The sequence below is a fragment of the Hemicordylus capensis genome, chromosome 3 (assembly GCF_027244095.1).
Source record: "Hemicordylus capensis ecotype Gifberg chromosome 3, rHemCap1.1.pri, whole genome shotgun sequence".
Taxonomy (NCBI): domain Eukaryota; kingdom Metazoa; phylum Chordata; class Lepidosauria; order Squamata; family Cordylidae; genus Hemicordylus; species Hemicordylus capensis.
The window spans coordinates 167,984,847-168,010,054 of NC_069659.1; the positions used below are offsets into that span (position 1 = coordinate 167,984,847).

At 41.9% G+C, this 25,208-nt stretch overlaps 1 protein-coding gene across 16 annotated transcripts in view; it reads right to left on the reverse strand.

Moving 5' to 3' along the window:
- LMO7 (LIM domain 7) overlaps window positions 1–25,208 on the reverse strand; it is a 203,622-nt gene that overhangs the window by 30,756 nt on the left and 147,658 nt on the right. For 12 of the 16 annotated variants that reach the window (XM_053306365.1, XM_053306363.1, XM_053306366.1 and 9 more), the window contains 6 exons: window positions 24,355–24,497; window positions 22,966–23,398; window positions 22,098–22,403; window positions 10,646–10,760; window positions 1,105–1,266; window positions 171–358 (listed from right to left, as the gene is read on the reverse strand). In XM_053306365.1, the coding sequence (XP_053162340.1) occupies window positions 171–358; window positions 1,105–1,266; window positions 10,646–10,760; window positions 22,098–22,403; window positions 22,966–23,398; window positions 24,355–24,497 (1,347 nt within the window). The remainder of the gene's footprint in view (window positions 1–170; window positions 359–1,104; window positions 1,267–10,645; window positions 10,761–22,097; window positions 22,404–22,965; window positions 23,399–24,354; window positions 24,498–25,208) is intronic. The other 4 variants (XM_053306375.1, XM_053306374.1, XM_053306368.1 and 1 more) reach the window with 1 other exon arrangement.

Below are 25,208 nucleotides of genomic sequence, written 5' to 3' on the forward strand. Positions count from 1 at the left end.
AACAATTACTATACTTGCCACCCCACCCCACCCCATAAAAGACTAATTCCAAAATCTCTCTGAATTCAGAGAACTGAAGGTTAGTTTGTTTTTAAAAGGTACCTAGTTCTTGCATTTAACTTCAACACCCAATCCCCGGGGGGGGGGGGGAGAGCTCCTCCCACACTTACATCATTCTGGAAACTGTAGTGCAAGTCTTTTTGTGCCGATATATTGGGAGTTTTGGCTGAAGTGCGGTCTCCAGATGTTGCATCAATCCACTTGTTTTCAGGAATACCTATAATGTCGGTAGCCATACTGGTGAGATTGAGGATTTTGTGCCTTGCAAATGGCAGGGAAGGCAGGTCTTTGCCCCAGTCTGATTGGCATGTGGAGATGTAAAAATTTAAAGTAGACAGGAAGATGTATAAAGTATAAAAAAAGTATTAATGAAAATATATCCAAACAAAAGCACAAAAAGATAAAGATAGAAAGGACAGATGAAGTTAGAAGCAAACTGGAATTTGAATGTTTAAGAACTAGTTAGGGCTTTTATGAACAGACCGCCTTCCCCAAAAAGCAAGAGTTAGTTGGAATCTAGCACAAGAAACACTAGCAAGTTTACTAACGTTTATTCTACAAATATGGTAGAACAGGTACATACTACAGTGCTAGAATAGTTTTATCTGGTAGGAGTAAGGGTGGAAAGTGGCTCTCAGTTACTTCACAGAGACTCTTTTCCAGTAACAGAAGTACAGAAAAAGCATCTTTCTGCATATTTGTGAGATGGCTAGAAAATTCAGTATGGGTATCTAATTTTGTTCAAAGCATGGCAATACCTACACCAGTAGGTATATTTCATTTTCTGATGAAGGTTTTATCTGATTTAAGGGAAGTAGACTTGCTAATGAATTAACACACATGCAACAACACACACCAGAAATTTAAAAAGTCACAAAAACTATATTAAAAACAGCAAGGATACTAACAGAAGCCATTAAATTTTCAGAAAAGGTTATTGCTGCAGCAAGCAGCTATAGGAATTCACGCATTAACCATCACAACAAGCTTACAGACCAACAGAAACAGCAGGTCATACTGCAGTTGACCTAAGTAAGAACTCACCCTTATTTCCGTATCGTCTAACATCCATAACGAGGTTTCCAGTTTCTAGTGCACTGATGATGGCTGCCTCCCACTGACTCTGGTCCATATGCAAAACCTTTGTGCCATTGAGCGACAGGATTTCATCTTCAACATTCAATTGGCAAAAGTCTGCAGGGCTATCTATAAGTCATGGGAAATGAGAGGAAATAGTTCTATGCATGTCTGCAATGTCATAATCAAGCCATAGCTAAACAAACAATGTTTTCAGTGACTGGCATAATTTTAAGACTTCTTAAATCTTGGGGCATATTTTCTCTTTGCATGATCTGCTAGAAAAGCTCTCTAGACAAGATAGTGGCATAGAAGTTGTAAAAACTACTTTATTTGTAGCAGCACCTACACTTCACCTTCATTGTCAGATCCCCCCTCGCAAAAGAGTTTGAAAAATACAGTTAAAAAGATGTCCTGCTCCTAGCAACTAATTCTATTTAAAGAACAGGGCAGATCAATACAAAGATGTATGAGGTATAATCTTAATACCTATAACATATCAAATAGTAACAGTGAATTAGGTTTTTTCATTCTTCAGATTTGCCTGCCTTGGCATCCTTGACTTGTAAAGGGTTATCTTCTAGGTTAATATTGTTGTTAGCAGTATGCCAAGAACTATTTGATGTTTGTGTGCTTTAAATTTGAACACAGAATTAACAGAGGATAGGGTTGTTTGTTTGCAGATGATTAACAGCGTAAAAAGGCTGAACAGGACAAAGCAATAAAGACATGGTAGCACATGGGCAATAAAATGCTATCCTAGCAGAATCCTCTGACTTACCAGTATATAATCCATGTTGGGTACGTTATTTTGTGCCTGCTATCTAAACCAAATTACCATCTTTGAACATTAGGACAGAAGCCTTTCCATTCTGTATTGAGCTACAGTATTTGATATACTCTTCACTGCAGTGAAGTTTCAACACATTATTTCCATTTATTTACATTTTGTATGGTTGAGAAGTGAATATACTGAAGCATATTTCCACCCAAGATCACTTGCTGATATCAGCCACATGCTATTAAATTAAAAAAATAACTGTCGAAGCTGCTGCTTTAAAGCTAACATCAAAATAAGCTTACTTGGCTCTAATCAGGGGCGTAGGTTCTATTAGGCAAGGGGAGACAAATGTCTCTAGGCCCACAGTCAGTCCCCCTTGCCTTGCCTGCTGGCCCCCTCTCCTGCTAGCCCTCCTGCTCTGGCCAGGGGAGTGAAGCAGCCTGCAAGCTGCTGCAGCCCCTTCAGTCTCTGCCTCTCAGCTGATTGGCAGGTGGGCGGAGCTTCCAGAGAGGCCTCCGTGCAGGCCGCCCTGAAGCCTGAACTAGTGGTGTGCATGGTTCGGTTCGGGGGCCATAGGGAAAGCCGCCGGACCGGTCCGGAATTCCGGCGGTCTGGAAGGGTGGGGGGTGTCACTTTAAGGGCGGTGGTAGTACTTCCCCCCCCCCGCCACTCTTCCCCCTCTGGCGCTGGTGCATTTAAGAATCTTCTTGGGGCGGCAGAGTTCCTCCCTGCCGCCCCTGCCCCCGTCATTGTCGGTCAATGCCTTCAATGCAGAAAAGCTGGCGGAGCGCATGCGCCCTTTGTGGCGCACGCACTCGTCTTCGCGGCGTGCGCGCCACATACGTCATGCGGCGCATGCACCCGCGGCGGAGATGAGCGCACGCCGCAAAGGGCACATGCGCTCCGCCAGCTCTTCTGCATTGAAGGCATTGACCGACAACGACGGGGGCAGGGGCGGCAGGGAGGAACTCTGCCACCCCAAGAAGATTCTTAAATGCACCAGCGCCGGAGGGGGAAGAGCGGCACGCAGGGGGGTAAGTACTACCACCCCCCTTAAAGTGACACCCCTGCAAGTGCCAGACCACGCTGCGACCGGACCATGCACACCCCTAGCCTGAACTCAAGTCCCAGCAGGCAGGCAGGCAGCCAGCAAGGAAGGAAGGAAGCAGGCAGGCAGGGTGGCCAGCGCTGGCTGCCCTTGCCCACCACAGTTCTGCCCAGCTTCTGACTCCTCAGGCTTAGTAATGGAGAAAGTATGTGATTTCCTTATTGTGGTTATCCCCCCCGCCCCCGGATATTTAGGGATTGCTTGCCATAGAGTTTTAATATAATATCGGGGAGGGGGGGTGTAGGGCAGATTGAAATGACTCTGGATATTTAATTCAGAGATTGAGGAATCTGCTAGTTTTAAATATATATTTTTTAATTTTAAAAAACTATTTTTAAAAAAGTAGTTCCACCCCGATATGGAAGCATCTGTCCTTTGCCTTCATAAAAAAACAACCCCATTTCAGCCGCAGCCTTTAGATCACCCGGAATGACTGGGCATAGGGCTTTGGTATTCAGAAGAGAGATGTGAGAGGAATATGTATATTGAAGTGGATAGGACAAATTGTTGGCTTTTAATATTTTTTAAACTAAAAAAACCCATCCAAAAAGTCATATAAGTGGCTTGTTTCATAACAAAAAATTACAAAGTCCTTTAGGTTTCAGTGAAATGTACTTCCAGCTAAATGTGGTTAGATTTGCTGCCTGAGGCTGCAATTCCCCACACACTTACCTGAAAGCAAACTGTACTGAATTTGTTAGGCTTTATGAGAAAACATAGATAGGATCACATTGCATGGTTAAAAGTCTCCTTTGTTAATCAGCAGTGAAGGGCCAATTTTAAAATCTTTTCTCCAGGCCCACTCCAACCTTGCTATGCCCCTGGATCTAATTTGATTTAAATGCATTCATCTCTTTACCCCCACACAATTTACAGTTATATGTCCCATACTGATAATTATAAAACTAACTTTTCTATCACCACCAAACACATCCTGCCTATACCTGTCTTTTTAGGGTGTGTGTGTGCGCGCGCACGCTTGTTTATGTTTTTGACTGTTTAACTGGTTGAGGGAGTTTTATTGTACTTTAACTTTTGTAAACCGCCTTGGGATGCCTTATGAAAGGTGGTATTAAAAATGAATGAATGAACAAATGAACGAACGAACAAAACAAACATTCGCACACCCACACTCCTATGAGAGAGTGAGTCAGCTAAACTTTGGCCCAGCTTCACAGATGAGCAAGAACTTGAATCCAAAGTTATCAACTACATCACCCTTGCTTTTAGACACAATTTAAAGTATGGTCACAAAAACCTGACAGGCTACAGTTTAGATTGTTTGTACATCTGCAAGCACATGGTTTGCTTGCAGAAAGTCTTGGGTTCAATACCCGATATCTCCAGTTTTTCTACCCAGATCTCACGATACACTGTGGAAGGGGTTTATTTCATTTATCATCATTTATTAGGCTTCCTTTCCCAGTCCCAGTTTTAAGAGTTTCTCCCTACTGGTCAGGACCAAGTACAAATGAGGGATTCCGACAGAGTACCAACTAGGGTTGTGCGTTTTGGTTTTTTTCTGTTTTGTTTTTGGCCAGAATCCGAAACACCCCTATTGCAAAATCCAAATTCAAAACATTTTGGATTTTTAAGAATGGCCCTGGGGCAAAACTAGTGGGTGGGGGTGGTAGTGCCCAATGGCTGGAAGATATCACCCAAATTTCAGAGGAATTGGGCAAAGGGCTAATTTTTGGTGAATTTTTGAATTTAGGAGTTTTCCCATAGGGAATAATGGAGGTATCAGCAAAAGTATAACTTCATGTCGGGGGGAAAGGGGTGGCCCAGAGCAGAGTACGGTGGGTAATAGTGCCCAGTGGGGGCAAGGAAGCTGCCAGAATTATTTCAAAGGAATTGGACAGGGGGCTGATTTTTAAATATTTAATGGAGTTTGTGTGTCTTTACAGTTCTTCCCCATAGGGAATGATGGAGGTTTCAGCAGCCCCATAACTGCACTTGGTGTGCACTGGGGTGACCCAGAGCAAGTGGTGGTGTAGAGCACATAGGGTGCCAACCACCCGCTTGGGTTGCTAACCCATGGGGTACTGGGTTCTGTTGTTTGAGATGTTTTGAGTGTAGATTCTCTGATAGCACATGAGAGTGGATTCATGGTTTGTCGTTGAAAATCTCATAAGCTACCAGAGAATCTACACTCAGAACACCTCAGAAACAACAGAACCCAGCACCCCATGGGTTAGCAACCCATGGGGGTGGTTGGCACCCTCTGTGCAATATACCACCACTCACTCCCGGCCACTCCAGTGCCCCCCAGATGGAGTTATGGGTCTGCTGAGAACTCCATTATTCCCTAGGGGGTGGGAGAACCTGAAAGCACATAAACTTCAACAATTCCTAAGAAATCAGCCCTTTGCCCTATTCCTTTGGAATCTGGGTTGTGGCAGGCACCCCTTGGGGCACTGCCACCCAACCCACTGTTTTGCCCCTCAGGCCCCCTATCTGCCCCAAAGACATGCAAACTTCAGAAAATCTTTTAAAATCAGCCCTTTTCCCAATTCCTTTGGCATCTGGGTAGCAGCAGGCACCCATTGGGGCACAACCACCTGGCCCACTCTTCTGCCCCCAAAGACCGCTTTCTGCCCTGAGTCCACCCCAAATAACATCAACATCACACATCATCAACAACAGCAGAGTTTTGCAAAGAACCGGGCAGATTTCCAAAGGTCATGCACATCCACATCCCTCACCCCCAGAAATGCAATTGATCTACACACAACAATGAAATGCACACTGCTCCATGCAGTGTGCACACTGCCCCACTGGCCAATGACGGTAAATGCACACTGCCTTACTGGCCAATGAGGGTAAATTTTACCCACAAATTTCCTTAAAAGGAATAAGGAGGCAATTACCAGCAGATCAGCCCAAGCTTTCACTAGCCAATCTGCAGGCTGGAAGGGCCGGAAATTCAAACAGATGTCAAAACTCAAAATGGAGACTGAAGGAGAAAGACTTTTTGCGAATGCAAAATGGAGTTCCAAAACAGCCGAAACAACAAAACGTTTTGTATCCGAAACAGGGACGTTTTGTTTTGGCTACAAAATTTTATGTTTTGAGCTTTGTGTGTTTTGTTTCGGCTACAAAACAGCCGAAATGACCTGTTTTGGGCACAAAATGTTTTGTATCTGAAACAAAACGCACACCCTGAGTACCAATTACCTCTTCCTAACAGCCTCTCTGCCTAAGTAACATACTGTGGGGAAGTTAGCAATAACCCTATAGGTTAGCAATAATCCCTCCCTATAGCAAAAAACACAGTGACATGCACACAACTATCAAATCTCTTACATTGTTCAGGGCACCTCATCGTTATCGTACTTCATTCTGAAATGTGTAGTAGAATATGCTTGGAAATTAACTGGGACTTGGCTGCCATCCATCTTAACACAAACACGAGTAAATATTCCAAGTCTGGGTTACCTTCCCATTAGTTACATATTTAAATCATTTTGTTAAGATTTATGTTATGTCCTTAACTATAAGACATACACAAATATTAAATACACAGCTATTACACAAAATTAAAACCATCATTTATATGTAGCTGAGGGGGGAAAATACGCAAGTCAGCAAGAAGCCTCAAATGATACCACTAAAATTTTATTCAGTGCCTAAGTATGACAACAGCAGCCCCTTGTTTAGCTTAAGAGTCACTAAACCTATCTAGAGTGGGCATTGGGAGCAGTTTCATGTGCAGATGAGGGTAGTGTCTCTCTCTTGGTCCTTTTAGATCTCTCAGCGGCTTTTGACACTATCGATCATACTATCCTTCTTGACCACCTGCGTGGGTTGGGTATCGGGGGCACTGTCTTACAGTGGTTTCGTTCTTACCTCAGCAGGCGTGTCCAGTCGGTATACATTGAGGACAGATGCTCTGACCCATGGCCACTCCTTTATGGAGTTCCCTGGGGTTCAGTTCTTGCCCCTGCCCTCTTTAATATCTATATGAAGCCACTGGGTCAGGTCATTTCCCAGTTTGGGGTGAGATTTCATCAATAAGCTGATGATACTCAGCTGTATCTTGCCTTCTCAGACCATTCTGGGGATGTGGTTTCTGTGCTTGCTCGATGTCTGGAAGCTGTTACGGTCTGGATGAATCAAAATAAGCTCAGACTGAATCCCACCGAGACTGAACTACTCTTACTCAACCCTCATACTGGCCAACAGCTGGATGTGAACCTTGTTTTAGATGGGGTGGCGCTGCCCCCAAAGGAGCTTGTTCATGATTTGGGGGTCCTTTTGGACTAATGCCTCCTGCTTGAACAGCAGGTGGAGGCTGCGGCCAGAAGTGCTTTTGCCCAGCTTCATCTGGTTCGCTAATTACGCCCTTACCTTGATCGGCAGGCATTAATGACAGTGACCCATGCCCTTGTTATCTCCCGCTTAGATTATTGTAACGCCCTCTATCTAGGGTTACCTTTGAGGACGATCGGGAGGCTACAACGGGTCTAGAATGCAGCGGCTCGCCTACTTATGGGTGCCAGAAAATATGACAGGGTAACACCTCTCCTGCAGTCATTGCACTGGTTGCCTATTCACTTCCAAGTTCAATTTAAGGTCCTGGTTTTGACCTTCAAAGCCTTGCAGGGTTTGGCGCCTGTCTACCTACAGACCCGCCTTTCCCATCCAGTTACATTCTGAACGGTCAGATCTGCTCAGATGGCCCTTTTGTTGGTCCCTGATTTCTGAGAGATTTGGGGCGCTAGGACCCGTGAAAGAGCCTTTTAGGTTGCTGCCCCACTTCTCTGGAACTCCCTTCCCCTGCAGATTTGTTTAGCCCCTTCCTTACTGATTTTTAAATCTCTATTGAAGACTTTTCTTTTTTGCCAGACTTTTGCCCTGTAGTTTACCTATTTGGGTTTTTTTTTTCTTTTTTGTTAGTTACTTTAGTTGTTAATTCAGCATGCAATTTTAATGTTTGTCTTGCTTTGCATGTTCTTGTACACCACCCAGAGTCTTCGGAGTGGGCGGTATATTAAATGTTTCTAATTAATAAATAAAGGGGGCAAGGTGGCAACTCTTCCCCAGCTGCTTTTTTCCTGACTAAGCTCTGAATTCAGGAGCAAGCCCACCCACCACCCATAATTAGCTGGAATCTTTGTAGTGATAAGCATGGACAGGAACATAGTTCAACAACCTCTTTCCATCCACTTTTTCAAATCACCCGCATCCCTGCTTTATACTTAACTGTTCACCACAACCAGAATTCTAACACATGGGGTGTACTATCCTCATGTTAGACAGATACACATTTACACCTAATGCAACATTAAAACTTCTTTTAACCATACTGACATTATTCATTATGTTGCATTTGGTGAGAAGTAAGGGAAATTTTCTTTGTTTCAGTTATCCAAAGTACACTGAAATGTAGTTTAAGAATAGTTACATAACTTCTGATCTCGTACCAGACAGTTTATTCCATCAGAAAACAGTTTATTCTTATTTTCTCACAAATATAAACAGAAATCAGCCAAGAACATAAATAATTTTCATAAGTTAAGGAAAACAATATTTCAACTACATTAAACTACACCAAATGTTGAATGTTATATAGTACCTTGTTAACAAAATCATCTTCCTGTCTAGCTTTCCACATTCAATAAGTTAGTACATTTTACCATAATTATGCGATTCCATATTTTAAGCAAGCTATTGTCCCAACAGGGAAGATATGCAAGTTTCCATTTTCTTGTTATAATCAATCTTACAGCAGTCAGTAAATACATGGCCAACTCTTGATTTATGAAATGTATTGTTCAGGGAAAGTTACAGACCAGTATGGTCCATGAGTTTAATGGCAATTGATATCTAGTAATTTTCTTAATACTATTAAGAAATAAAATTCAAAAATCTTTGATTTTAGGACAGTTCCAGTACAATGTGCATACAATCAGCTCTCTCCAGTATTCTCTCTATTTTTTTCATGAGAGTGCGGAATGAGTTTTGTTCTGGGTGGCAATATCAAGGCAGTGTGTGCGCACATATATTCAGAATGGAGACTTCCTGATTAAACCTGAGCGGCATCTAAAATTAACTGAGCAGACATCAGAAACCATTTGAATGCACACATGTGCACACGCCTTAGAGGGAACACTGGCTCTTTCATGCCTAAATTTCGAACAGAGCTCTGAACAAGATGGATAAATACTGGGGATGTATGAGCCAGCTCAAATCAAATCTGCTTGCCTTGGAACCAGTTTGGTCCAAAGGCTCGACCTCAAACTGAACAGGGCCATCTGGTTTGGAATTGGCTTGAAGTCCTACCGGCAAAGGGGAATCCGGCGAGGATTCCCCTTTACTGGTAAAGGGGTGGGGGTTTTCCCTAAGGAGCTTCCCTTTTTATAAATAAGTACTCACAAATCACACCAGGGCCAGTGGCTCCCCAACCCCAGCCAGCCTCTCTCAGAACCTCCTGCCCCAGTTGGTGCCTAAACTGGGCCCCTGTGCAAGCCAATTTTTGACCTCCATGCTTGTGCATGGACCATTTGTGTCACCACACAAATGGCCCATGGGATTGCAGAGGTTAAAAATGGCCTCCACCTGTGCAGAGGCCTGGTCTGGGTCCAAACTGGGCCAGGAGACTCTGGGGAAGGCTGGTGGGAGTTAAGGGAGCAGAGGCACTGCAGCTTTGGAGTACTTATTTTTACTGCCATAAAAAGGGAAGCCCCTAACCCACCCCATTACCAGTAAAGGGGAATTCTCATCAGATTCCCCTTTTCTGGTAGGGCTTTGAGCTGGTTCCAAACCGGTTCGAGCTCAAACTGAACTGGGGCCCGGTCTGGAGGGACCAAAACCGAACCTTCCTAGTCCAGTTCAAATCTGGTCTGGATTCGAACTGAGGCTCTGCACACATCCCTAATAAATAGGGGACAATCTAAATGTTGATAAATATCAATGCATGATCATTTTCCTTCAGGTTGAAGCTTAGAGTAAACAGAAAACAAATCTTAAGATACTGAAATATGTTTGATAACAGTAAGGACATCATTTTAAAACTCCTGGATCAACTGAAAATTGCCTTGCTGTTATTGTTTGAATTACTGCAACTACCAATGATATTCAAAGATAATTAAGATGTGATAACGGTATTGTGCTATGTATAGTATTTTTAAACCATTAATAAGAAAAAGCATAATGCATTATAAAATGTAGATAATAACCTGTCTTTATGAATGTATGTGACCTCTTCATAGCATACTAATAAAAAGTAAAATGTGCTTTTGTAAGAAAGTTAGTGCAGTGCAATATAGACATTTTAAACCCTTTGAATAATGGGGGGGGGGGATTCATCCTATAATAGAACTTCCAAGTTAGCATAATCCTAAATGGAAACAAATCTACAGGAGAGTACAAAATAATTATCACAATCCTAAAAATATTTACTCAGTAGAACATACCATGTGGGTTCAATGGATCTTACTGTGTACATAGTATGCGTGCACAGAATGACAGCCTTATGTACCTTCCCCTTTATCATTCACAACTACTTTTCTTTATCCATTCTTGAAAACCTGAATTCTTTAAATTAGTTTACGTTAATTGTTTGCTTTCCAGTTTATTAAAGCAAGTACATTAAAAGTTTTAAATAGTATTTTTACCTTCTTCTATTGACTTTACAAAGACTCCAGAAGGATTCCTGTGTGTTGTAAACCCAAAGCTTCGACTGCTGCCGGGTCTCTGGTTTATACTGATTCTCATATCACTGTACTGGCCCTGCAAACACACACAAAAACATGACACTGTAGTATCTGGTGTCACAGGCACCTACATGTAGGAAAGTCTATCTGCTAAATAAGTGAGGCTATTTACAATGTGGGCTTTTAAATTATCTATCAAGTAGTTAGAAATGTTCTCTGCTAAAAAGGCTAGCTGGTGTTTTACTTAGGCATCTAATTTTAAGTTTTCTATTTATAGATCGTGGGCCTCACTGATGGGAGTATCACAATTGGTAAAGGTACCTCTTCAGCAAATAGAAAGTCAACATTTATTTATTTATTTCATTTCATTTCTATACCTCCCTATCCAAAGGCTCTGGGAAGTATACAACTACAAGAACAACAAACCCCGCCACACTGTGGCTTTAGCTAAACCATTGTTTAGATGACTGTGTGAACTCAGACATCAACTTACTCATTTATCAAACTTCTACAAGTAATCTCTACCATCTAAAGACCTAAAGATCTAAATCTGAATACCATAGTCGTCTTTATTACTCCACATGAAGATATTCCAATGGGAAAAACATCTGATAATTAAACATTTTTCATCCCTCCTTCCAAAAATGTTGCTAGGTACTTCCAAAGCTATGGTACATAGCGTCAGAGGAACTATATGTTACAGCAATAAAAATGCATTTCCTAAATGATTGTAATGCCAGTTAACATGAATGCAGAGATTTCAAAATTTGCATGAAAGGATCTGAAATCAGAAGGAATGCTTAATCTTTCCCATGCCTACAAATTTCTTCCATAAATGTCTCCCAGACTGTTTCCGCCCCCCATTGGCACTTTCTCCAAGTCTTGAACGCTTGGAGAAAATTGTATGAAATTAGTAGGAAGGCATTTTCACTTGCCAACTCCTCCTGCAAATCTCTTTGAACTTCCCTTATGGATATCTTGATTACATGGAATGTCAGAAAAGGACACATTTAAGAAAACCCTCATTCAAAAAAACAAAAAACGCCTCCCAAATACTTAAGGTATTTCTACTTCACTTAAGAGACAAAACTGAGCACGCATGTAGTCCATGGCACCCATCCCAATTACTACCAAAATAGTAAGAAAACAATTACTAGAGCAATCTGCAGACTGGATTATCATCATCTATTTAACAGTCAAGGCCCAAGAATTACTCATAAAAGAAGCCAGAGCCAAAGCCCAGAGCAAACCACACCATGTATGGTCCAGAATGTCAGGATGTTCCATTTCCATACTTCATTCAAGTTTGGAATGGGGAGGGGGGCTAACAGTAGCAGCTAGGAACAGGGTGTTTATTCTTGCAAACTGCTCCATTTACTAACAATTATTACAGAAATCTGACTAGGCGTGCTTCCTCTCTTGGATCTTTAGAATAATTTCACATCACTTCCAGATCTAGAACTTGGTACACATCATCCAGGACACCCGCCAACTCCTTCACTGTGACATGAAAACCCTTGTGTTGGGTCTAATGAGCCCCTGGTGGCGCAGTGGTAAAACTGCCGCCCTGTAACCAGAAGGTTACAAGTTCAATCCTGACCAGGGGCTCAAGGTTGACTCAGCCTTCCATCCTTCCGAGGTCAGTAAAATGAGTACCCAGAATGTTGGGGGCAATATGCTAAATCATTGTAAACCGCTTAGAGATAGAGCGGTATATAAATGTAAGTGCTATTGCTATTGCTAATACATCCTTCCAAAGTTTTGAGTCTGATCCTTGTACTGTGCCTTTCTTCTGAACATTTCTGTTGGCACTGAGGTTTCCTAAACTCTTTTACTGGCAGTGGCAAGTAAAGTAAGCCATCCAACCTCTTTGCTGAATCCAAAGTGTTTTGAACAGCTAAAATCCATTATACAAGTATATTATATTTATTTGTGTGAACTGGTGCCCCACTGATACATTCCTGCTGCAACTGTGGCAGCACTTTCTTAGATAATGAAATCTAAAGCTAGTTGTCCAAAAGGTCGTCACCAGCAAGGATTTTTGATTTACAAGCTTAATCCTAGAATTCATATCAAGTTATATTCTGGCCTATGCCAAAGAGAACATAAAACCACAGTAATGCTAGTAATAGAATATAACAAAGAAATTCACAGCAACCAAGCCAAAACTGAAAATATTTATGGGATGCTGAAGGTGTTCCCTAAATCTTAGGAAGACGTTTGGAAAAAAATACATTTCAGAAGACAAGTGCAATCCTTTATCCTTTCATGAAGTATCTGCTCATTCCTAACAATAAGCAAAGTGAATACTCATTTAAAGATGCAAATGTGGTTCCTTTTTATCTATCTGAACAAGCAACAATTTTAGTCACACTTGTCTCTGGAGGTATTATTTATTGCAAGGAGTGAACCCAATTTCCATTTCTCAGAGGCTCATGAAGCACATTAACCGGCAGTCTGTTAATGCACCGAGGGGCACTGAGTTAATGCACTACCAATCTCAGGTGGTTGATTGGTCTGCTGAACAGCCAAACCTTACCCTGCAGCAGTGCGCTGACCTCCAAACCTTACCCTGCAGCAGTGTGCTACAGAGCATCTCTGAGATGCTGTGGGTCAGCACCCTACTCTCCAGCTCAGTCACTCATCATCTGAGAAATTCTGGGTAAAGGGCAAGGTGATGTGTGACTGGAGACAGGCCATCTTTAAAAATGGGGAAAAGGAAGATTCAGGAATCTACAGACGGGTCAGTCTGACTTTGATACCAGGGAAGATGCTGAAAAATATTATAAATCAGTTAATCTGTAATCATCTTGTTAACAATGCCGTGATTAGTATAAACCAGCATGAACTGGTCAAGAATAAAACCTGGCAGAGTAATCTCCTTTCTTTTGATTGGATCACAGCATTTATGCAATCCACTAGGCACAATAGTTTGATTTCAGCAAAGCATTTGATCAAATTTCTCATCAAATTTTGGCTAGCAAAATGGTCAGTTGTGGGCTAGATTATAATACCAACAAGTGGATTCACAACTAATTGAAAAACTTTACTCCAAGAGTGATCATCAAAAAGGGAGGTTTCAATTGCCACACGGGCCTGGGACTCTTCCACATTTTTATCAATGACTTAGATAAAGGATGGGGATGGATTCTCATCAAATCTGCAGATGATACAAAACTTGGAGGAATAGCTAACCCCCTAAAATGGAGAGCCAGCGTGGTGTAGCGGATAGAGTGTTGGACTAGGACCAGGGAGACCCGAGTTCAAATCTCCATTCAGCCATGAAACTAGCTGGGTGACTTTGGGCCAATCACTTCTCTCTCAGCCTAACCTACATCACAGGGTTGTTGTGAAAGAGAAACTCAAGTATGTAGTACACCACTCTGGGCTCCTTGGAGGAAGAGGGGGATATAATAATAATAATAATAATAATAATAATAAAGTCAGAAATCGAATCACTGCTAAACACTGTCCGTATATTCAGTAGCGATATAGCAATGGAGTTTGGACTAGACAAGTGTGCTGCATTAATAATGAAAAGAGGAAAAATAACAAAAACAGAAGGAATAGAACTGCCCAATGGAAGCAAGATCAAGAACCTGGAAGAGAAAGAACCTTACAAATACTTGGGCATTCTCCAGGCTGATAACATCGCACACACTGAAGTTAAAAGAAAAATGGGAAGTGAATACATCAGGAGAGTTAGAAAAATCCTCAAGTCCAAACTCAATGGCTGGAACACCATACAAGCCATAAACACCTGGGCTATACCTGTTATCAGATACACTGCAGGAATAATAGACTGGAGCCAGGCAGAGCTAGAGACGCTAGATCGTAAGACCAGGAAAATCATGACCATCAATCATGCTCTGCACCCCCGCAGTGATGTAGATAGGCTCTACCTCCCTCGCAGCTCAGGTGGAAGAGGAATGCTGCAAGTCCATCAAACAGTAGAGGAGGAGAAAAGAGGCCTTGAAGAATATATCAAGGACAGTGAAGAAGATGCACTTAAAATGGTCAAGAACGAGAAACTATTCAACACCAATGAAACAAAGCAGGCCTACAAGAAAGAACAAGTCAAGAACCGAGCAGAAAAATGGAGAAATAAGCCCCTGCATGGTCAATATTTGCACAATATAAGTGGAAAATCAGACATCACCAAGACCTGGCAATGGCTTAAGAACGGCAACTTGAAGAAAGATTTAATACTGGCTGCACAAGAACAGGCACTAAGAACAAATGCAATAAGAGCAAAAGTCAAAAAATCAACCACAAACAGCAAGTGCCGCCTTTGTAAAGAAGCAGATGAAACCGTGGACCACCTAATCAGTTGTTGTAAAAAGATCGCACAGACTGACTACAAACAAAGTAGCAGGGATGATACACTGGAACATCTGCAAAAAATACAAGCTACCTGTAGCCAAAAATTGGTGGGACCATAAAATTGAAAAAGTGGTAGAAAATGAAGATGTAAAAATATTATGGGACTTCCGACTACAAACAGACAAACATCTGCCACACAATACACCAGATATAACTGTAGTCGAGAAAAAAGAAAAACAAGTTAAAATAATCGACATAGCAATACCAGGGGGTAGCAGAATAGAAGAAAAAGAAATAGAAAAAACCACAAAATACAAAGATCTACAAATTGAAATTGAAAGGCTGTGGCAGAAAAAGACCAAAATAATCCAGTGGCAATTGGCGCCCTGGGTGCAGTTCCAAAAGACCTTGAAGAGCACCTCAACACCATAGGGGCCACAGAAATCACCATCAGCCAATTACAAAAAGCAGCTTTACTGGGAACAGCCTATATTCTGCGACGATATCTATAACAGCAACAACATTGACAATAAAATTCAGCCATCCTAGGTCCTTGGGAAGGACTCGATGTCTGGATAAAACAAACCAGTTAATAACACCTGTCTGACTGTGTAAATAAATAATAATAATATAAAGAAATAAAATTCAAAAATTCAAATAAAATTCAAATAGAGTGGAAAATTGACCAAAAGCTAACAAAATGAAATCCATGAGAGACAACTGCAAAATTCTGCATGCAATAAAAATTAAAAATCAAGTGCACAGTTTTAGGATAGGGGATGCCTAGCTTGGCAATAGCACGCGTGACAAGGATTTTAGGATTGCTGTCAATCAGAAGCTGAATGCAATTTAACAGTGTGATGCAGCTGCAAGAAGAGCTAACGCTATTTTAGGCTTCATTAACAAAAACATAGTTGCCAAGTTACGAAAGTAATAGTGCTATTTCGATCTTATCTGAAGTACTGTGTCTACTTCACAGCACTGAACTTTAAGAAAGATATAAACAAATTAGAATGGGTTCAAAGGAGGGCAACAAATATGGTCAGGCATCTAAAAACCAGTCCAAGGTTGAAGGAACTATGCAGGTTTAGCCTGAAGAAAAGACTTGGGTGGATGACATAGCACTCTTCAAACACTGGAGCTTTACTAGTTCACTGCTTTTCCAGAGAGGAGGCCTAGATCTAACAGCCTTAAGTTACACAAGGGCAGATTTCAGTTGAACATTCGGATAAACCTCTTAATAATAAGCATAATTCCATAATGGAATCAAATATCTAGGTGAATAATGGACTCTTTCTCACTGGAGAGTTTCAAAAATCAAGACTGGGAACCTTCTTATTCATGTATTAGACCACTTCCAGAAATGCTTAGGCCACAACCCAAAAGCAGTGAAAAGCTGTGGCTGGGAAGCTGATGTAAACAACTTGAGCTTTGAATGATATGTTGCTATAACATTTCCCACTGTTGAAGAGAGTTTTAGAAGTGGTTTGTCTCTTCAGCAGTGAGAACTGCTGTGGTGACATCACCAAACAAGGCACCAGCTGTTTGCTTCTCCCAACGTTTTCTCCTGTGCACATAGAGTCTTTGGATCATAACTGTCTGCCAAGACCAAAAAAAGAAAAAAGAAAAAAAGGAAAGTGATTCACTGCAAAGTAAGAATTCATTCAGTGAGACTGGCTTACACAAAAGGAGAGAAAAACAACAGAGCAGAACATTATTTAGCAATTTTAAAATCAGATGTTCAAAGCCAAGCACTTTGGAATGGAAACATATAATATTATTAACTTGACTCCAGCAACAGTCAGATAATCTGCAATTAATCAGATAATCTGCAATTACCAATAAAATTTTTACAAAAATTCAAAACTAGTAGAACCACCAGACACAGAAATCTGTACATTAGTTAAATATCTCCATTAAGTATTTTAAGAGAATGAGTGAGACCATTGTTTCACTTAAAATTTAAGGCTAAACTTATACACACACGATTGCAATAGATCTCATCTACCTATTATCTGCACACAAATCAAGGACAGGCTGCAAGGCAGGGACGTAACAAGGTTGGCTTGGGCCCAGAGACAAGATTTTAAAATGGCGCCCCCCCATCACCACCTTCCTCTCCTTCTCCTGACCCAATGTAGACTCTGCTAACTAGACAGGGAGAGATGGGGCATATTAGGTAGGTGGGGAGATCAGTAAAATGAAGGATACGCATATGCTTAGGGAGGGATCTGCACCCCTGCTTACAGGGGCCAGACCTCAGTTTCGTGGGTGGGCGGTGGGTCTTGAGGTAGCAAGCATTAATTGTCCCCTTTGCTAAGCAGGGTCCACCCTGGTTTGCATTTGAATGGGAGACTACATGTGAGCGATGTAAGCTATTCCCCTTAGGGGATGGGGTAGCTCTGGGCAGAGCAGACCACCTGCATGCATAGAGCACCACTAATTTTTCTCCTTGCTTTACTACTTCTAATCAGAGAAATAGAGTGAAAGGGCTGAGACTAAGAACTTGCTGAGCTGCCACAAAGACAACACAGGACTGAGTGTGTTGTTCAATTGACTGATGAACTTGAGCATGGGAACTTGCTGATGGGGGGGGGGTCATTGCCTACCCCAGGAAGCCCAGAGGGGGTTTGAGCCCCGCAGCCCCCACGAAGTTTACGTGCCTGCCTGCCTGCCTGGAAGAAAGAAGATGTTCTTCACATGAGTCTGACGGCTGCAGCAGGTGGAAGTCTGGGCTCCTTATTCCTGCATCTGCAATCTTTTCGTTCCATTCCTTTTCCCACCAGACTGGCACTGGCACCATCTCCCCTCCTTCGCTTCTTGGCACCGCTTTCTTCTTCCTCCCGATTCCGAGCTGATTTGGGATTGGGAAGCTACTGTCGTCTGCTGCGGGCAGGGCTTTCTGCTCTCAGAAACTGCAGCCCTTTGCTAGGGGCTTGCTCTCTCGCTTTCCCCCACCCCGCGTCTTTATGCACAACTTTCCCCATTATGGCAGCATATTGATTGGCCTTTAAGGTTTCACTCTCAGAGAATGCACTCTCAGAGGTGCATTCATTGCTATTGTAATTGAGTCCATCCACTGTGCTGCTGGTTGCCCTCTTCTTCTCTTTCCTTCAACTTTTCCCAGCATTATGGACTTCTCAAGGGAGCTGGATCTTCGCATAATGTGTCCGAAGTATGCTATTTGAGCCTGGTCATTTGTGCCTCAAGTGACGATTCTGGACTGAGTTGTTCTATGATCCATTTGTTTGCTTTCTTAGCTGTCCATGGTATCCTTAATAGTCTTTTCCAGCACCAAAGTTTGAAAGTGTCAATGCTTTTTCTATCTTGCATCTTCAAAGTCCAGCTTACGCATCCATAGAGTGTCATGGGGAAAACCATTTTCCAAACGATTCTCATCTTTGTGGGCGTAGACCCATCACTGCATCTAACTATCCTTTCCGAGGCCTTCACTGCAACCCTACCAAGTGCTAGTCTGCGGCATATTTCTTGACTGCTGGATTCTTTACTGTTGACGGCTGATCCTAAGAGGCAGAAGCTATCCACCACTTCAATGTCTTCATTGTCAAGTCTGAGGCTGGTTGCTGTACCTGTTGTCATTAGTTTAGTCTTCTTTACATTTAGTTGCAGTCCCATTGTTTTCATTGTACGCCTTGACTTTCATTACTAGAGCTTGCAGATCATCTGCATTCTCAGCTATCAAAGTGGTGTCATCAGCGTAGCACAGGTTATTGATTTTTCTTCCTCCAACTTTAAAACCACAATCATCTTCTTCCAATTCAGCTACTCTCAGTATATGTCCAGCATATAAATTGAATAAAGAAGGAGAAAGTATACAGTCTTGTCTTACTCCTTTGCCGACCTGGAACTAGTCTGTTGTACCATCTTCTGTCTGGACAGTGGCTTCCTGTCCTGTATATAGGTTTCTCATGAGAACAATGAGGTGTTTTGGGACACCCATTTTCCTAAGTATATTTCACAACTTGATATGGTCAATGCAATTGAAGGCTTTTCTGTAGTCAATAAAGCACATATTGAATTCTTTTTGGTATTCTTTAGCTTTTTCAATTATCCAGCATGCATCAGCAATGATGTCCCTTGTTCCTCTGTCTTTTCTGAAACCAGCTTGAACATCCAGCATTTCCCTTTCCATGTAGGGCTCTAATCTGTGTTGGATGATCCTGAGCATTATTTTGCTAGCATGTGAAATTAAGGATATTGTGTGATGGTTTGCACAATCTGTTATGTCTCCTTTCTTTGATATGGGTATGTAGACTGACCTCTTCCAATCTGTTGGCCACTGTGTTGTTCTCCACATTTGCTGGCATAGTTTGGTTAGAGCCTTGATTGATTCTTCTTCTGTTGCCTGCCATATTTCTGTAGCTATTCCATCAATTCCTGTAGCCTTCCAACTTGGTTATGACCGGAGTGCTGGTCTAACTTCATCTTCCCATACTAGAGGTTCTTGCAAGTAGGGAATATCTTCTACAGTATTTTGGACATTGATGTCCCTGCTGTACAGGTTTTTAGTATACTCCTTCCATCTCTGTTTGATCTTCTCTGAATCCATTACTATCTGTCCTTTGGCATCCCTTAACATACAAATTCGAGGTTGGAATCTTCCTCTGCGTTCAGAGATCTTTTGGAAAACTTTCCTTGTTTTTCTGTGTCTATTTCCATTCTCAAGATCTTTACAGATGTCATTGTAGTACTGCTTCTTGTCCCTTCTAACAGCTTTCTGAAGTTCCTTATTAAGTTCCTTCCTGGGGACTTTTTCTTGACTTTGGCGTCTCTCCTCTTCTTGGTGATTTCCACCGTCTGTTCTGACATCCATTTTGCTTTCTTCTTTTTCTTGGTCTTCGACAGTCTCTGTTCACATTCGTCCTTAACAACTTCTTTGATTTCATTCCACAGTTCCCCTGCTTTAGCTTGACTTGGAACTTGCACATGAGCAGTTCGTGATCTGTTCTACAATCTGCCCTGGCCATGTCTTTTCTGTTATAACTGAGCTCTTCCACCTCCTTGCACCAATAATATAATCAATTTGATTTCTATGTACTCTATCTGGTGATGTCCATGTGCATAGGTGCCCCTTTGGTTGTTTGAATAATGTGTTAGCAATGAAGAGATAATTGGCTTGGCAGAAACTAATAAGTCGTTCTCCTGTTTCATTTCTGTTCCATAGGCCATATAGGAACTGTGTTTTCCTCATTACCATTTCCAACTTTGGCATTCCAGTCTCCAACCACCAGCATCACATCTTGCTTGCATGTTCTGTCAATTTCAGACTGAACTTAAGCATAAAACTCATCAGTTGGGGCATAGACTTGAAGAACTGTCATGTTAAAGGGTTGTCCACAAAATCTAATTGATCTTATTTGTTCACTGACTGCATTGTACCCAAGTACTGTCATTGCTATATCCTTCCTGACTATGAAAGCAATGCCGTTCCTTCTTTGGTTTTCATGTCCTGAGTAGTAAACGGTATGGTTTTGAATGAAAATATCCCATTCCAGTCCATTTTAATTCATTGATGCCCAAGATGTCAATCTGTAGTCAATTCATTTCATCTTTCACTGTGTCAAGTTTTCCCATATTCATGCTTCTTACATTCCACATTCCCATTGTAATTCTCTCTTTGCAGTTTTGGATTTTCTTTTCCCACATGGCATCATCAGCTGCTAGACGTCCAATGGCTTCAATCTAACCACATCATAAACAACATCGGTACTCTGAGAGATCCTTAGCTCTTCCTCAATAACATGTTGAGTACCATCCAACCTGAGGAGCCCATCATCTGGGACTACATCGACAATCATTCCATTTTCCCTATCTGTGTGGTTTTCTTGGTAAAATACCGGAGTGGTTTACTGAATCCATTCTCCTGCGCAGTTTGAAATGATGCCTTTGTCATTGTCACTGAAGTGATTGTCTGCCTCCAGCACCTTCCTATATTGCTGCTGCCCAATATAGGTGCCTGCTTGCTTTGGCTGGGATGACCTTCGCGCTTTGGGTGACCCTACTGGGAGTATACCTCCCGGCATACTTCGCTCATCCCTCCCAGGAATGAGGCAGGATGATGAGGCAGCGTAGCAGGACTTGGGGGGGGGGGCAGGGCTGTAGTTTCCTACAACTCCCATAATCCCCAGGTGCCAATCTCTGTTACAGGGAACCCTGCTCTGAGCTAGGAGTCACTACATCTCAGCAAAACGAGTCCATGCACATTCTTAAGCAGAGCAGGGGGGCAGGGTGTGGGTGGGTGGGGGCGGGATGCCTTGCAAATTAAATACATCGAGCTTTTACACAAAATCCAAAATTCTGCATTCAGAAGAAATCATGCAGGGTTGCAAATCTTCGACTGGGATTCCAACTGCCTTCTCTGGGGATATTTTGGCAGGGGCTAGGCTAGCAGGGGGCACAGAATCAGGGCAAGTCTGAAGCTCAAGGCAGCCCAAATGTCAGAGAGGAGGAAGGGCAACCTTTCCCTAAAAAGTAGGCATGCAGTTTGTCATGCAGGACAGAAAGAAAAGCTGCACCTGTTGAAAGTCCTCTTCTGGGCCTCTCTTAAAGGCACAAGGGCCCTGTCCTCTTTTCCACATGACAGTCCCAAGGGCAACCACCTCCAGCATGCTGGGTGGCATCTGAAGGCTTCAAGGGGTCCGCTGCTCCAGAGGTGCTGAGGGCGCTGGGTGGACAGCCAGCCTAGCTCACTTGGTCCTTGACAGCAAGAAAACCTATTTGCAAACCACCTCGTTTGACCAAGAGGCGGTGGCCTGGGAAGGCCCTGGCTGAAGGGGGCAACCAGTGGTGGGCAGGCAGCAGCAAAAGAGCCCCCACCCAGGCTGGTTGGCAGAGAAGCTTGCAGCCAGGTGCCTCCAAGACGAGGGCGGAGACCGGGCTGCGAGGGACGAGGAATGGGGGGGAGGAACAGGTGGGGGGAGGCCAGGCTGGGAGGGGAAACAGGCGGGGAGGGGAGGGGGGCCGGGCTGGGAGGGAATGTCTCATTAGTACATCCTAATGTAGAGTTTGTAGCACACCCTTGACAATGAACAAAAAATTAGACATAAAACTGGTGTCTTCCTGTACTCACTTGTACTCTTGAAACCTCAGTCTCTGGAAGGTCCCTTTCTTTGGCTAATGAAGATGCAGCTGTAACCGAGTCATGATGCTCTGATTTAGGACCAAACCTATCAGCATCTGTCACTTGGACTGAAGCAGAGGAATTATCTGCAGGGGAATCCTGGGTGCTAGTCTGGTCATCCTCCACACTTCTTGATAGATCACTTGAAGATATGCTGTACCCAACCTCTGGCTTAGAAAATGAACTGCTGGTGAATGTACGCTGTGCCCCCTTTGAGACATCTATTTCACCATTATATTTGGGGGCATCATCCATCTAGAAGAGAGGAGGTGTTTTTTGTTTTTTTTAAGACGAATTTTCAAAATTGCTTTCAACACTTAAATTACATTAAACGCTAGTTATCTTGATGTTTTCGTAGGCCCTACATTATTTATTAGCATCATTATTAATTCTTTTTTTTTAAGTGCTGATAAGGATAAAATAATAAAGTAGACTGCATTACATGAATGCAATTCAGTAATCAAACTATTTAAAATAATGGTTTATTACAATGTAATGATGCCAAAGAGATCCCATTAAAATTCCCAGAGAAAAAGATAAAGACCACAAAAGATAATATCTGAGCCATTTATTTTTCTGAAAAATAAATGATATTCTATCATAGGTCTCTATGAGTGGCATTCTTGAACAAATGGTTGAGAGATCTTAAATGCATTAGTTAGCACGCAAACATCTGCCTATATTTTAATCATTGGATCAAGCTGTTCAGTATAGGACATTCTGCAGCGTTTGAAAAAATTTAAGGAAAAAGTGACGCTCTCGAGTCAATTAGATATAGTGGCCCACACAAGCATTAAGAAGAAGATGGAAGTTTTACCGTAAACGACCTGGGAAGCGATGCAATTCCTCTAGAATGGAGACCAAAAGGCCTTGGTGTGACCACAGATGTTAGCCTGGCAGTATCAGTTTTCTGGTAACTTCTCGGGAGAGAAGCTGAAACCCGAGCTGACCCAATTTGCGCATTTACTGAATGGTAGGTTGACAAAGGGAACTGGCTCTTTTCTTCCATCATGCTTTTAGGTGGAATATGAGTTTCAACTCTCGCACAGGTCTTCATTTTCTGATCACTGTCATTACCATTTTCTTCACTGTTTTTCAAGCACTGGGGAGCATCATTTTCAACAAAGTGATCTTTTGATGGTTTTGAAAGTGTTTTTTCTTCACTAAACACATTGTCATCTAACATATGCATGTGTCTGTGTTCCGCTTGTGGCCGACTGTCACCATGAAGCCCTTGATCTCTTCCCTCCCTGCAGAAAAAAGCAAACTGATTATGATATCGTGACCTAAAGAACAGGTGGGCTTTCAATCATGCTTTTGCAATGAAATGCATTCTAAAGCAGACAGAACAATACAAAGGTGTGTTGTAGTTATGCACGTTTTAATCTCATGTGCGTCTAATAGAGCTTACATTTCTTAGCTCATCTAAGTAAGACAACGTATATTTATAGGTTCTAAATGCTGCCAGAATTATCTGTTTCTCTTCAGGATGTTTTAAACCATTTCTAAGGGTTGATGTCTGATTTGATTACGATTGCAGTTAGTAGACTACTTCCATTGTGGTTCTATAAGGGCTTTTTAAATTAAAGGCTTAAACATAACACAGAAATAAGTTATACAGTTATAATATGATATGTTTACAGAGTGGAAGTTTATGCAGTTGAACACTATATACAAGGGTGTTTGTTTTTTTAAAAAACCCTTTTTTTTAAAAGGCAAGCTTATATTTCCCTATGATTCCACTGGGATTCATATGGTAGTTGAACTGGGACAAAGACGAGACAACAGACAAGAATATTATAATATTCTTTTGTGAGACAAGTAATATCACATTTACACTGCAATCAATATCCAAGTAAATAGGTTTAAAGTCTAATGTAGATTAAAAACCAATTTTTCTAATCATTTAAGTTTGGAAGGAAATTGATTTGAATATGTATTCACTCAGATCAGCATGCCTAGTTTAAAGCAATGTATTATTCACTTTTTAAAATTTTACTATATTGATATGCAATGCCAATATTAGCAGAATTTTCTTAATTGCTGAAATGAAATACTGTGGTTGTACTTGAGGCTGCATTCAAACTACCCTTACTATCAAGTCCATCAACTGAACTCAGTGCTCAGTAAAAATATTTACTTTTCCCCAAGTAATTATGTTTAGAATTGAGCTGTTCAACATGCTAAAGGCAGTTTACCAGATTACCTGTCTTTCTGCATTTCTCTCAATGATTTGCTGCGTCTTTCAGAACTCTCTGAAGATCTCCGTTCAATTTCTTCTCTCTCCTCCTTTTTCTTTTGCAAATCAGAAGTGTAACTCTTGCGCCGGTTTTTCCATTTTGCCAGATCCTTGTTCAAAATCACACAAATGTACAATGCATTTTCTACATCATGAGAAAACTACTACTGTGAATACCTAAAGATCTCATTACATATCCAAGGCTGCTCATTCTGACTGGATGGCTCAGGTGCCCTAATTTCACTTTACATGGCTAATGTTCCTGGCACTCTCAAGTGTCTTCCTACAAAACCGTCTCTGTAAGATCTGAAGAATGGCTATATTCCCTCCAGCTAATGGAGCTAGCCTTAATGCTTATAGGACTAAGCTTTTGCAAAGGAAAGTAAGTATGCTAGACATAAAGTAACCAGTTATGGACTATGTTTCATGATGAGTATAGATCAGTACTCATCAGTTGTTTTAATGATGTAAATTAAACCAATTCTTTGGTTTAAGGCAAAATGTATCCTTGGAATACATTTTGCCTTAAAGCAAAATTTGATCCTTGGGTCATGTCTGCAAAACCAAGCAAAATTTGATCCTTGGGACATGTCTGAGGCATCCGAATTTAAGAGGCTTCTGGTTACTCTTGAAACCCCTGAAGGAAGGGAACACAAATCCCAACAACCCTGAACCTTGGAATAAGAAGATATGTCCCATCTTCATACACAATCTTCCCAACTGCAGAACATTCCCCTTGGTTCTTTCATATATGGAGCAAGGGAAAACAACAACTCTCTCCGCCCACATTCAGCAAGATATGGAACAAGGGCTACAAAATT